General features: G+C 44.4%; 1 protein-coding gene across 3 annotated transcripts in view; it reads right to left on the reverse strand.

The window, feature by feature from the left end:
• The window catches only part of SAMD4A (sterile alpha motif domain containing 4A), a 197,852-nt gene that overhangs the window by 33,741 nt on the left and 151,093 nt on the right, over positions 1-13,018 (reverse strand). For all 3 annotated transcript variants that reach the window (XM_004681857.2, XM_004681856.2, XM_012724576.1), the window contains 2 exons: positions 2,862-2,971; positions 259-345 (listed from right to left, as the gene is read on the reverse strand). In XM_004681857.2, coding sequence (XP_004681914.1) covers positions 259-345; positions 2,862-2,971 — 197 coding nt within the window. The remainder of the gene's footprint in view (positions 1-258; positions 346-2,861; positions 2,972-13,018) is intronic.

The following is a 13,018-nucleotide window of genomic DNA, read 5'->3' on the forward strand; positions in this document are numbered from 1 at the left end:
CTTTACTGTGCTCCCTGGGAGCTCTGGCTGTCCGGCTACAGGGACCTGCACCCAGGAAGACATCCGTCCGGTCACGTGCCAGCATGGATAAGCAGCAAGTGTCACTGCACAATCATTTCCCTTTTTTCCTGATTTTGATGGAGAAACAGCACACCACACTTTCTGAGGTCTGCCCACGTCACTTTCAACTAAGAGTTTTCTGTGGTTCATGCTCCTGTGGTGAAGGTGGAGCTCTCCCCTAACCCGGCCATCACTTACCCTTTCCAAAGACTTCAGGAGGTTTTGTCTTTCTTTGAGCTTCTGAATACTGATGACAATTTTGTGTCTTGCACCTTTGGTAACATTCTGTAATTAGAAGCCATATTTCAAAACATGTTTAAGAATCAACTTAGAAACTCCCAGAGGCAATCCTTCGCAGTCTGTTTTGTTCCTGCATATTGGCAGACTAGTGAATATCCACTCATGTGTAACCTCTACTTACTAGCCAGTGTCCCCTACCCATTTATCTGGGCCTTTGGTTGTAACCTTAGGAGAGAGAGAGAACACAAGAGCAGCCAATTACCCCACCCACCTTGACATTTCTTCATTGTCTTAAAAGATCATTTAAAAAAAATTTATAATAGTTTATTTTTACATCATTTTGTGCATTTTTCCATCAGTTGCAATCCCCTTGGGTTTCCCATCACCAAATCACCCCTGTGACATCACTATCGTCCAGTTCATTTCCCTCCCCCCACTGTTTTTGATCCCATTCCCCACTCCACGCCCACAAAATGTCTCTGGTATATGGCTGTTCATCATTATCATTACTTTCTTGCCTAGTCCTTTATACTCCTGCTATGAGAGAAACCATCCAGTATTTTTCCTTTTCTTTCTGGCTTATTTCACTAAGCATATCTTGTCCAGGTCCATCCATGTTGCTGCAAAAGACATGTGTTTCTTTCTTTCTTTTTTGACTGCTGCGTAATATTCCATTGTGTATATGAACCATATCTTTAAAAGATCATTTTTAAGTCACACACTCTTTTCTCCAGCTTTATCATTTGAGTCCTTCCTCATTGTCCTAGAGGTTGCGACCTCATACAGAGATTCATTGTGTCTCAAACTGTCCTGTGATTGCTCATTTAGAGAAGATGTGAAGTCCAGCATTCTCACCTGGTACCTTACGCAGGCAATTTTTGTCAGTTCCTAGCCCCTATGTGATCCTCATAAAGAAAACCGGAATAGAAAATAACTCAAACCTATACTTCAGTCATCATTTCTGGTAAATGATTAAAATACACAGGTAAATTGACTAACCTAGGGCTGTAGGTAACTATTTTAGATACTGCTAATATCCAAATCCTTTTTGCAATCAGACCTCTAATACAAATTTCTGGTGATTTCTTGCAACTATCCATACAATTCCTCTTAATGAAGAAAAAGATGGGAACACCAGTGACATCCATTTTACTGAGAAAAATTAAGATTCAAGTGACAAGTTGATCTCGTCATGATGAAGCACTGGGGGCATGTTTCTGCTCTTTCTTGACTTTAGGTTCAAGTGAATTAAATTACTCAGAAAAGTTTGTGCCGGCCTCTAGCTTGCCCTTTTGTGTCAACTATTTCTTTTCTTTTCTTTTTTTTTCTCAAATAGAACAACTGATGACTTAGTTTTTTTTTTCTCAACTCTGACCTAAACACAAAAATGCTCTTAGAAGCAGTTCTCATCAATCCCTGGGATCTGAAGGAACAATCAAGATCCAAAAAGTGGTGGGAGAAGCATCAGGAAGTCGAAATTAGTGCCTTTCATTCTGGGAGAATGTGCACTGACTTTGGGCTTTGTCTTGCATCTCAATACTGGTATTCAGCCAGGGCTGCGAGGTTACCCAGGGGACTGAATATGCACTGGGAACCCAGGGCTCTGCTGGAGGTGTGCCTCCAGCCCAGCCAGGCCCCAAATGGCCCAATCTCCTCTTCCTGCAGGGGAAATACTATTAGTTCATTCAGACCATTAATTCTTTCAAATCACCGCTCAAAGGAAACTGAGGTCAATTTGAAACATGCAAATGGCATTTTAAACAAGAGAAACAAAGACATCGGTCAAATTTATTTATTCGAGCACAGCATGGTAGGAAACATGCTTAGTTTCAGGGTTCTGTTTCATAGTCTGGTCTTTGGCATTCTTACATGGACAAAGATGCCTCAGAAGGAAGGAGGAATTTTATCTTTTAAGGCATGCAGAAGGGAGTGAAATCTGAGACCTGGAGTAATACTATTCTCAGTGACAGTCACATATTACTTAAAGAGGTTAGAAGAAAAAGTATTTTCTACAACCTTCTCCAATCTCAATTAAGATCAGTCTGAACAGGTTTTTCAAAAAGTGTTAGTGAAGGTCTGAGGCATGATCTGGTGCTTCTGTTCACTAACAGCAGGTATTTGTAACTGGACTAGACAAATGACAACCAATCTGCTATTCCCCAAACAAGCCCTGGTAAGGCACAGGGAGGAACAGTAAGGAAAGTAACAGCAGGAACAGACTGAGTCCTCCTTTAGATGTTACTTTTTCTAGACTTCACTGATTCTCCTGGCAACCTAGACTTTAAAGAGTGTATCCAGGCTATACCTTTTTCCTAACGCCCTAACTCACCATCACTTGCCCTGTGGTTGTTTGCTCATCATCCCCCTCCCACTGAATGCTGAAGGCAAGAACCTAGCCTTACTATTCACCATGTCATGCCTGCCAGAACCTAGACGTTCCCAGAATAAGACAAGCCAGGGGAGAGTGTCAGTCAAACAGTCCAAACAAGCTTTGTGTGGGACTTGACCTTTGGGTTCTACCTGGTGCATCTTCTCAGGGAGTGGCCTACACAAGCACGTACCTGAGCCTCTAGCTGGCACTCAGTGAGGGCCATCATTTCCTCGTACGTCATCTGGGAGAAAAGCGCAGCATACTTGTGCAGGCGGAGGCTTTTCAGCCAGGCTGGAACATCTGTGGTACAAGATGCATGAGAGATGGAGAGACATTGAAAGAGAACGAGAGGTGATGACAAAGACGTGGGAATAGAGAAAGGAAAAGAGGAGGATGGTCAGAGAGGGGAGAAAGAAAAAAACGTTGTTACTACTTTTTTTAAATGGGCAGCAAACGAGGGATGTACAAGTCTTGATCTAGCTCTGTTAGGCTCCTTTAGTCAACTTTAGACCAAGGGTTAATGCATTGGGGTTCACGGGCTTCAGAGCATATAGAATTCCCTAAAATCCTATCCTAACTTGTGACTATATGGGTAGCTTTCTGGGCAGAGGGTATCCATAACTTCCATAAGCTTCTCAAAGGAGTCCTTGAGATATGCTCCAAGACATGGCAAATCACTGTTTTCGCCAGACAACTTCAGTATTGATTTGAAATCACCAACTGAGAATGTTAAAACTACATATGATGAGTCTTTGCCCTCAAGACAGTTACTTCCTCTGTTCACTGCAGAACTCCACATACTGTTTTTGCCATTTCCACGGTAACAGTGACAGTTGTGGGATCCCTGGGTGGAGTCATCATTGTGAGCCTGATCTTTCTTCCACCTTCCTATAACCCAGTGAAAATGAGGGCATCCTGGACTCTGTGTGTGTGTGTGTGTGTGCGTGTGCGATGGCCATTTCTCCAAGCTACAAAATGTATCTGGATGTATCTCTAACCTTTTTCTTCAATGTCAACCTTAAACACATCAGGACTTGAAAGGTACAAAGATCAGCTAAACCATAGGAGATTCAAAAGAACATCTGAAATAAATCCTAAGTCTGGGATTCTAGAGTAAGGAAAATTTAATAGTAACTATGTTGAAAAAATTCACAAGAGAATTACTACCTAGCTAAGTACAACCAAATCAAAGGACTTGCCCTGCTCTGTTAGTTAGATTTTTCGAGTTGATAGGATCTTTGAGACGCCTCTAGAATCATCTTCCTCCACCCCTGGCTCATTTTACAGATGGCAAAATTAAGCCAGTAAGTCTGGATCACAGAGTAATTATCCACAAAGTTTTAATCCACAGAAATGGGAACAGATCCAGGTCTACATATTCCCAGATCTCAACTACATGATATCAATTTCTTATACAGTGAGGTTCAAATAGTCCTTCAGTGGTAGGGTTGATTAACAGTGACTGCAAGTTACTTTGAGATGCTGAAGCGTTAGGTAAGAGTTACTCATGCTTTCTATGAAACATTCTATTACTAACGCTATTGATGCAAGATACTGTCTATTGCTGAATACTCTATTTTGCAATAGAGTCCAAAAATAAGCAGGAACCTTTAACAATCCAAAATAAGCAGGAACCTTTAATTCTTCAATGTTTGCAGTAGTTAACTGGGATTGACTATAGAGTACTGGTCTACTCTGAGATCAAACCCTGCCTCCTGGGTGAACCACACCTAGGGTAAGAGGTTGTGGGTAAAGAATCACGATCTGAACTCAAAGACACAGAAGGGGGGGATGGGCTTGGTGAGGTCACTTCCTAATATGCAGTAAAGTGAAGGCCAAAGAAGGGAAATTTCTAGAGAAAAAGAATATTCAGTGGCATTTAAAGAACAAACTCAGTATTTTCAGTCACAAAATCACTTCATTCTGTGCTGGAGGCCCTTTATTCTCTGTGACACACGGAGAGTTCCCCTGGAACCATCACTAACTACAGGCCACAGGGCCCCCCTGGCACACAGGACCAAATTACGGTCTCCTCAACTCAAATTGTGGCTGGACCAAGAGTCCAGGACATGCCATCTCAGGGACCTGTGTGCTGCCCTCACAGCATCCTGCACCTATTTTACCAGACATGATTCTCCACCAGGTTTTTCCTGCTGTTGAAACAAAGGTAATACTTCTGCAGAGTGAGCAGCAAATAACCACGGCTCTGGCCTTTAGGCCTACAATGTGTTTCCACTTTGTCATCAGGTTTCAGGTTTACTATTTACAACTTTGAAAAGCCCGAGTCACCGCTCAGAAAATTCAATGATCATGACTCAGAGAGGTTTGGGTAATCCAATACAGTTTGTCATCAAAGAATACAGAGCAATTGCATGGTCCAAATTTTAATCACACAAAGTCCACTGATGATATAAAACAGGTGGAATCCTGAGCTCCTAAATCACGCGTCAGACTAGAGCTTTGTAAGTCAAGGGGACAATATATTTTAAGAGTCCAGAGAGTGGGGTGAAAGTCTTGGTTTAGCAAACCTCAATCCAATCAGTGCTAGTGCCTTCCTATAAAAAATGTTGACAATAGAATTCCCCTGGTTGGAGGGACGAAGAGCCTCCTCCCTCATCTAGTCAAAATGCAGGTCACTGGGAGTCGTTTTTCTAGAGGAGGTTGCTACACAACTGCTGAACATGGAGAATTCGGCCTTCCTGAGAAGTTATTTTTTGGTAAGTTCCTGGGAATGCAAGCTCCTCTTGGCCATATGTTCTGGGGGACCAGGCATGTGAAGAGCAAATGTCTCAGTGCTGAGTTCAGTGCTGTGTACTTCAGGAGCTCTGCTTTCTGCAAGTGAACTGGTGACAAAGAAGAAATCCCGCCTCTTAGAGCATAGTCTGCTAACCTCCTACCCCTAGTTGGCAGCAAAGCACCTTCCTTTGCCAGCAATTGAAACAAAACTCCATTAAAAAGAAAGCAAACCAGAGAACTGAGTGACTTGACCATTTCACGTCTTCCATACCAGTAATGCCAAAGACTTGGATTCTAAATGCTTTAAGATGATGGCCAGGGATAAACTAAAAGTCCAGACGCCGCTCCTGATGCAAATGTTACATGGTGGATGCAAAGCTAAGATCCACCTAACATAACTTCAGAGCTTTCCTTTCATTTTGCAAAGCTTTGGTTATGGTTATGAGACAGACAAGCAGTGGAGAAGTGGTTGTTTCCTAAAGGACTCGAACAGTGACTGAAGGCATACATGCATGCTGGACTCCCAGCTGGCACCTCCTCAGGGTCATCTCTGATGGAGGTCCCAGACTGGGAACTCACTCTTCTGTGCAGAGAAAGATAAAGATGTCTTTTCTATATGCTGGGTTTTTTTTTTTTTTTTTGGTCAAGTATGGGCATCCTGATATTTGCTCATTTGAGGGGGAGGGGGGTTATGCCTTGTGAAAACATATTCCTTCCATCAGGGAACATTTAGTCCATAGAGAATGCTGACACATACACAATTGTAACAGTTGTAGGACAAGTGCTAAATCTACTGGAAGTTCTAGAGGGACCAAGGACAACAAACACTTTTGATGCGCCTTGAAAACTACAGGATTGCTCCATAGTAGCAACAACCTTGGAGCCACTGGGAAAAGCATATTGAGGAAGCAGGGACAGCTCATATATAAAACACAGACTAAGAGAGCATTCAGGCCAAGCAAACGCTTGGGTGAATAATAGAGAAAAAAATCACAAACAAGATGGGACAGATAGGAAGGGCTAGATGGTTGTCATCTGTGATGCTGAAACAAAGAGTAGACTCTCTTATGGGTAATGAGAAACCTGAAATCTGAGTAGAAGAGGCACAATCAGATGACAATGTTGGTAACCTAACAGCTGTTGTGTAAGGCTGGAATGGAGGATACTGAGAATGGAGTCCAGGTGACAAGTTCAAGAAGCTCTCAGTTGGCTTGGGAGGTCAGAGGTAGAGGAGAAGGAAAGAATGGAAATCCATGGTACTTGGAGATCAGGGAAGAACAGGAACTAAGAGACGGTAAGAGTCCAAGATAATTCCTCTGATTCAAGTTTGTTGAAACAGAAAATACAGGCAAGCAGCAGATTTAGGTTGAAAAGAAAGAGATGTTAACTCTACTTTAGGTCATCTGTGGTTATCCAAATGGGGATATCAGCTGGTCAAGCCCTCCAAAAAGGTCTGGGCCAGGGGAGAACTTTCCTCGTCAGCTGCATGTGTTGGTGGTCGTAGATCAGATCACTCAGGCAGAGAGAGAGTAGAGGAAGCCTGCAGTCAGGTGGATACCTGGTGTGTCAACCTTTTTAAGGGAAAGTGTAGAAAGGAAGCCCATGAAGGAAACTAAGAGGGGAAGGCCAAAGGAGGTTTCTGGAAGAATGAGCCACCACCACGTGAGAGCCACATGCCATATCTCCATCCTTCAAGAAGCCACTTCCAGGTCTGGCCCCACTCCATGGCGCTTTAGATAAATAGTGCCACACTCACCTTTTATCTGCTTTATATTGGTCTTTACCAAAGGGATCAAATTTCCAATTATGTTGATTTCTATTTCCCATTTAGAGTTTGGACACGTCAACCACAGAGAGGCTTTGTGGTGTGCTCAACACATACAAGCTGGGCTCCAATGAGAAGTCAGCTTCTCTCAAATGCCTCCTGTGGGTATGACTGCAAAAAGTCAAGGCAACAGACTGGGCAGCAGCTGACCCACAAACACAAAGGCCCCACACAATGCAAAGTCGGGACCAGCGTTCCTCAAAAGCCCAATGTGTAAGAAGCAGAGGGCAGGGAGAGGAGAGAGAAACATAAACAGCTTCGTTTCCATAAGAAGGCTCACCTGGGGGCCGGGGAGGGGTTGTGGTACCTGCAGAGGGAAGAGCCCTCTTGTTTGCTGCGGTCAGGCTTGGACAGGCTTATCTCCCCCTCTCCTCCTAAGAGAGGTTTTTGAGGTGGAGAAAAGTAATGAACTGAGGGGCAAGAAGAGACTAACTCCTTAATGTTGAAGCAAGAGCAAAAGCCTTACAGAAACAGAGCAAGACTCTAGCAATGTGACCCAGATGACAGAAACTTGCCTTTATTTTTGACCAGAGCAGAATGCACAGTCCAATTCTCTTCTAGCCTCTGAGCAAAAGAAGGTACTTGGGTCTCTGGTCCCCAGGGAGCAGTGACATGACCATCTGCCTTGGGAAGTGTTCATGGTGGCCCTGGGGGCCATGGCAGGTGTGGGGCTCGGGAAGCTCTGAGGTGGTCTGGTTTTGGGAATACTCACTAGAGGGGTTAGATACAGAGAGACTAAGTATCTCCTCATGGTTTCCTTTGGCTATGGCACTGCTAAGTGCTTTGCTGTACTTGGACTGCTTCAACTCACAAAATTGGGGCTGGGCTCCGCACCAAAGCCTCTCTCCAAGTGCCTTACGGGCCTAAAGGCACGTCAGCTGAACACACACACTTGGGAAGAAACAACAGTTACCAGTCTTTTAGACTTTCAGATTGCGGGGGAATCCTGGGGATTTGCTTTTCAAAGATATGAGGACCCTCAGCCTGTCCTAGAAGAATTAGCACAAGTCTGAATGCACTGGGACCTATGTATGCAGTTCATATGCTGGCATCTGGGGACAGAGAAAATGAAGCAAGCAGGCTTGCTAAGTGCCGGCTGTTAAGTGAATTGAAAGCAGCGTAAGGTCCTTCAGAAAACAGTGCTTTGTTTCCATGACAGCCATCGGACAAAAGTCCCCGTCACATCTGGAGCTGTGCTGTGCCCACACGTCCCATAGCCCTCAGAAACATCATCATCATCACTACCTTTCCGATGAAGCTTTCTGACAGGTTCCTTTTTCTTAAAAGAGACAACTATCTTGATCTCATTAAGACAGACAGAGGTTCAAGGGTCTGTGATTAAAAAAATAACTTGAAACCCCAAATCAGGTATTCAGCAGAGGCAATATATTCCCTTTGCTATGGGAAAAATGTTTACATAAATTTCATCTAAGAAAGTCTCCTTACAAAAGGCAAACTGAGCACTTTTCACAGTCACTGGTCCTTTCTATTTTTAATTGCTATGTTTCTACCAAGGTTCCTGCAGAGTCAAAGGTTTCTGTCTTTTCCCTTTCTCAGGCCTACATACAACCAATTTGACTGTTGTAATTACCTCTCCATTTTGGACTAATGATGCCACACATCGTAAGTACACCCAGTTAATTTTCATTCCTCATGGAGAGGAGGCTGAAGCTCATGCCAAGTGAAACAAACCCCCAGTCTCCATTCTGATCACATCACTACAATGAGAATGGAGCACCTCATTCTTACGGACCTCGATTTACAGTTTTTACCAGCCAGAAATCTGGAATGGGAGTCCCCAAGAAGAATTTTATAGCAGGAGGTGAGATACTTTCAGGGTGTGGGTGAGGAGAGGCAGGGCTTTTAGGGAGGCGTACGGTGTGCGCGCACACACACCTACATGCACACCTGCAAGCACACCTGTACACACACCTGCATGCACACCTGCACACACACCTGCACGCACACCTGCAAGCATACCTGCATGCACACCTGCACACACACCTGCAAGCACACCTGCATACACACCTGCATGCACACCTGCACACACCTGCAAGCATACCTGAACGCACACCTGCACACACACCTGCAAGCACACCTGCACGTACACCTGCACTGGGAGACTCTATAGGTTCCCATGTGAACTCACAAGGCCCCACATGGTCCCACCAGTCTGTTTCTTCTTCTATAGACCCACTGCGGCCGATGACACCACAGGCTGTGCAGGTATCTCAGGAAGAAACATGGACATGGTCCTAAATTCCTTCCACTCCATCCATCCATATTCATCAGCAGTGCATTTTGATTCAGAGCTCTCTCAGCACCACTTCACAAAAGTCCTGTGGCTACACCCCTTTGTCCAGTCTCACTGCAGTTGCCTCAATCCACCCTCAATTACTGAAATATCTTCTACCTCTCAGCTGCTCTTCAATTTTAGAGCTCCCTGTCCTTCCCTACCCCCCTCCCCGACACTCCCCCCAGCATCCTGCCTCTAATATGAAACTCTAATCACATTATTCTACTAAATTCCTTCAGCAGCTTCTCCCAACATCAGGATAAAAGCACTAATCCTCTGCAAATTCTAGCCTCTGACTTCCCGCTCCGGACCCCTTGCCCACGTGCACTAAACATTCACGTCATAGGTTGCACTTGGTCCAGCCGCTTCCTCCCTGTGCTTTCACTCATGCTGCTCCCTCTGCATCGAGTGCCCTCCCCTCCCCTGGGAGATTTAACATGTTATCATGCTCTGAGACTCAGCTCTCCTTCTCTTCTCCTCCAAGAACTTCTCTGGACTTCCCTCCACTTTGACTTAGGGATCTGCTTAGTGTCTTGTTTCCAAGACCAGATAGTTACACCACTGTTCATCTCCATCGGGTACCTGTTGCTCATGTGACATGTGTCCCTCAAGGTAGAAACAATCGCTCACCTCTGTCTCCCAATCTCTAGTCCAAAGCCTCCCTCACCAGGTGCAGAAGAAAAAATCAACGGACTTAAATGACAAAAATGAAACCTGTTAATGTCTACTCTCTGGACCTGTGGGCACATCACTCACCAACAGTTATAGCTTTCTGATAATACTTTAAAATATTGGGTTTCAAAAAAAAATATTGGGTTTCTACATCAACTCTGAGGACATAATGCTAATATAAAGGACAAGTATGTTTCTCTCACTACGGGGCTTCTGGTTTTCTGTATTTTCTCTTCCTTCCAGGAAATTATGGAAATGTCTTTTTTTTTCCACTTGGCTACCTAAAGACTTTGTATGAGAAAGCACAAAGCATTCATGTGATGCTGAAGGAGGGGTATTATATTATAACTGAGTACCAACTCAGAATCAAGAATTTCCCCTGGGATATGTCACAGTGAAATTTTTGAAAAGAACAAGTGAATTTAGAAAGCACAGCCAATGTATTTAGTTAAAATGTATAACCAGCTGCCTCCCCAGGCATTTATGGGGGGACTTTCATAGCCCCTTTAGGTTTCCCACTTCTCTTGCATTAATTTCTAGTTGTGTAGCTGATTCCATTTTTCCTGTAGTCTGAGATATTAGCCTGAGATCCCTACTCCAGGGGCCACAAGATCTGTGTTTTGGAACAATTTGAACCATTCAGATTCAAGTGGGAGCAGGCAGGCAATGTCAAACCGTTGAGAGCAGATGTTGGTATAAGTTGGGAGAGAATTTAGTGATGATCCTGGCAGGGAGTGCTGACATTAAGGCAAGATGATGAGGTCAATGTTTGTGAAAAATCGAAAGAGAAAGAACACTGGGCCCTGAGCTTCATTTCACACTCTTGACCCAAGAGGTACATTCCTAAGGGACAATCATAACCACACCTGGCTAGTCTGCCTGCATAAAAAGAATGGATGAACAGTGTTTCAGCGAGGTATGAACAGCTGTTGGCAAGAAAGATGGATTCACACTAAATTAAGCTCAATTATGGTGACTTTGTATTCTTTTCCCAAGGTGCCAGTGAGGGCTGACATGCATCCCCTGGAGAGTTGGAACTCCTCCAGATTCTACTACAGATTCCCTGTGTTCTCATAAATGGGGTGTCTGAAAGTTAGAAAAATAGCAGTTAGATGATGGCACCCCAAGATGCACTAGCAAGTAAGCTTAAGGCAGCTTAAGAGGGTTGAGATTTCTGCCACAGGGTCTGGTCACAAGAAGGAGAGAGATGGGGATATATGAGCAAGAGCTGTCTCTTTTCCAAAGTTGTTTGATTTCCTTTTTCATTTCTTAGAAAGTCTGAATTTATTTGGGAAGTAAACAAGCAATTGCTCTTGGATTTGGGAATCATGACACATGCTTGGGATAGGCTTGTTAGGGGCTGCTCCTACAGCACTCTTCTGGGGGGCTACTTGGAAGAGTTTTTTATGGCCGGCATCCCTAGCAGTGACCATCTCTCAAAGGCATCTCGAGACAGGGCTGGGATTGACCCCTGGCTTTCTGCAATGGTGTTCTTTTCAGGTGTGGACATTTCTATTGCTTGGCCAACAGCTAACGTGCAAATACACCTTTCCCACAAATAGACCCTTCCTCATCCATCATATTCCTTCCTTCGATTATCTTTTGTCCTTCAATTTACGAAGGACTCTATATTTTGAATCACAATCCAATTCTGCAGGAGAAGGAGGGTTCCATAGGTTAACAGAAGGTGGGTGCTCATTAAAGAGGGTCCTCTGTTTTGTCCTGTCACCAAAGAGCCTGTTTTCTGACCACATTCCTTTGGACTTATAAATAGAGGAAACTGTGTCATTTACTGATTAAAGGAGCTCTGAGGAAACAATTCTTATCAAATTTAAAGGGAGACAATCAAGGAGGCTTATGGGATTCTCCTTGAACTTTGGAGTATCTTGGCTTTTATACTAAGTAGGGGTAGGATATTTGTTCAAATATTCTATCATTCATTTTTCTTTAAAATCCTGCTTTTTATTCATTTCCTATTTCATAATGCCAGCATACAATGAGCACACTTTACCTATTTGGGGGACTGGTTAAAGGATACACGAGACCTCAAATTAAAAAAAAAAAAAAATAGGGAAAGCAAAGCAAGGAAAAGGAAGAAAAAAAAAATAAAGAAAACCAACCTGCAGACCTCCAGAGATGGGACGGGCTGTGTGCCCAGCATTCCTTCCTGGGGGAGGTCTGTCTCCTTGTGAACAGCCTTTCTGTGGGATGCTTCCTGCTCTTTCAGGCAAAGGCCAAGGCCTCCTTCCCACAGTTACCAACCAGCACTGCACTTTCTTAGAAAGATGCCATCTAGTTACTCCCCTTCACCAGAAAGAAGCTCATCCAGATGACTTCTGTCTGTTTGGCCCCAAGTCCCTCAGGTATCCCAGTGCCCCAGTGACAGACGCTCAGCTGATCTAAAGCAGGTGAATCACACCTGCTTACCATCACCTGGGCTCAGCCGTGTACACACACCACCCTGTAGCACACCCTCAGGAGTGGATTTTTCCATGTCAGGACACAGTCCCCTAAATGCTGTGACAGAGAGAATGACACAACCCTCCATTGTTTGGGGTGCCTGTCCAATCCTCATAGACACCCATTTGTCTCACCATAGCGAAGTGTCACAACACAGCCCACTCACTGTGGACGCTCAGCGCAGACCTGCCACAGATGGGGTGGGTGGGGAGAACCAGGCCTGAGCAGCTAAGAGGTTCAAGGAGGGTAGCAGGGAAATGGCTGCAAATGAGCTGCGCCCCCTCATTGACCAGCTCCACGGTCAGCTTGGCACTCTCTTAAACTGGCCCCGGGCAGTCACAAGCATCTTTCTGTGCCA

This window comes from Condylura cristata, unplaced genomic scaffold, assembly GCF_000260355.1.
Source record: "Condylura cristata isolate star-nosed mole 26May11 unplaced genomic scaffold, ConCri1.0 scaffold00013, whole genome shotgun sequence".
NCBI classification, from domain to species: Eukaryota; Metazoa; Chordata; class Mammalia; order Eulipotyphla; family Talpidae; genus Condylura; species Condylura cristata.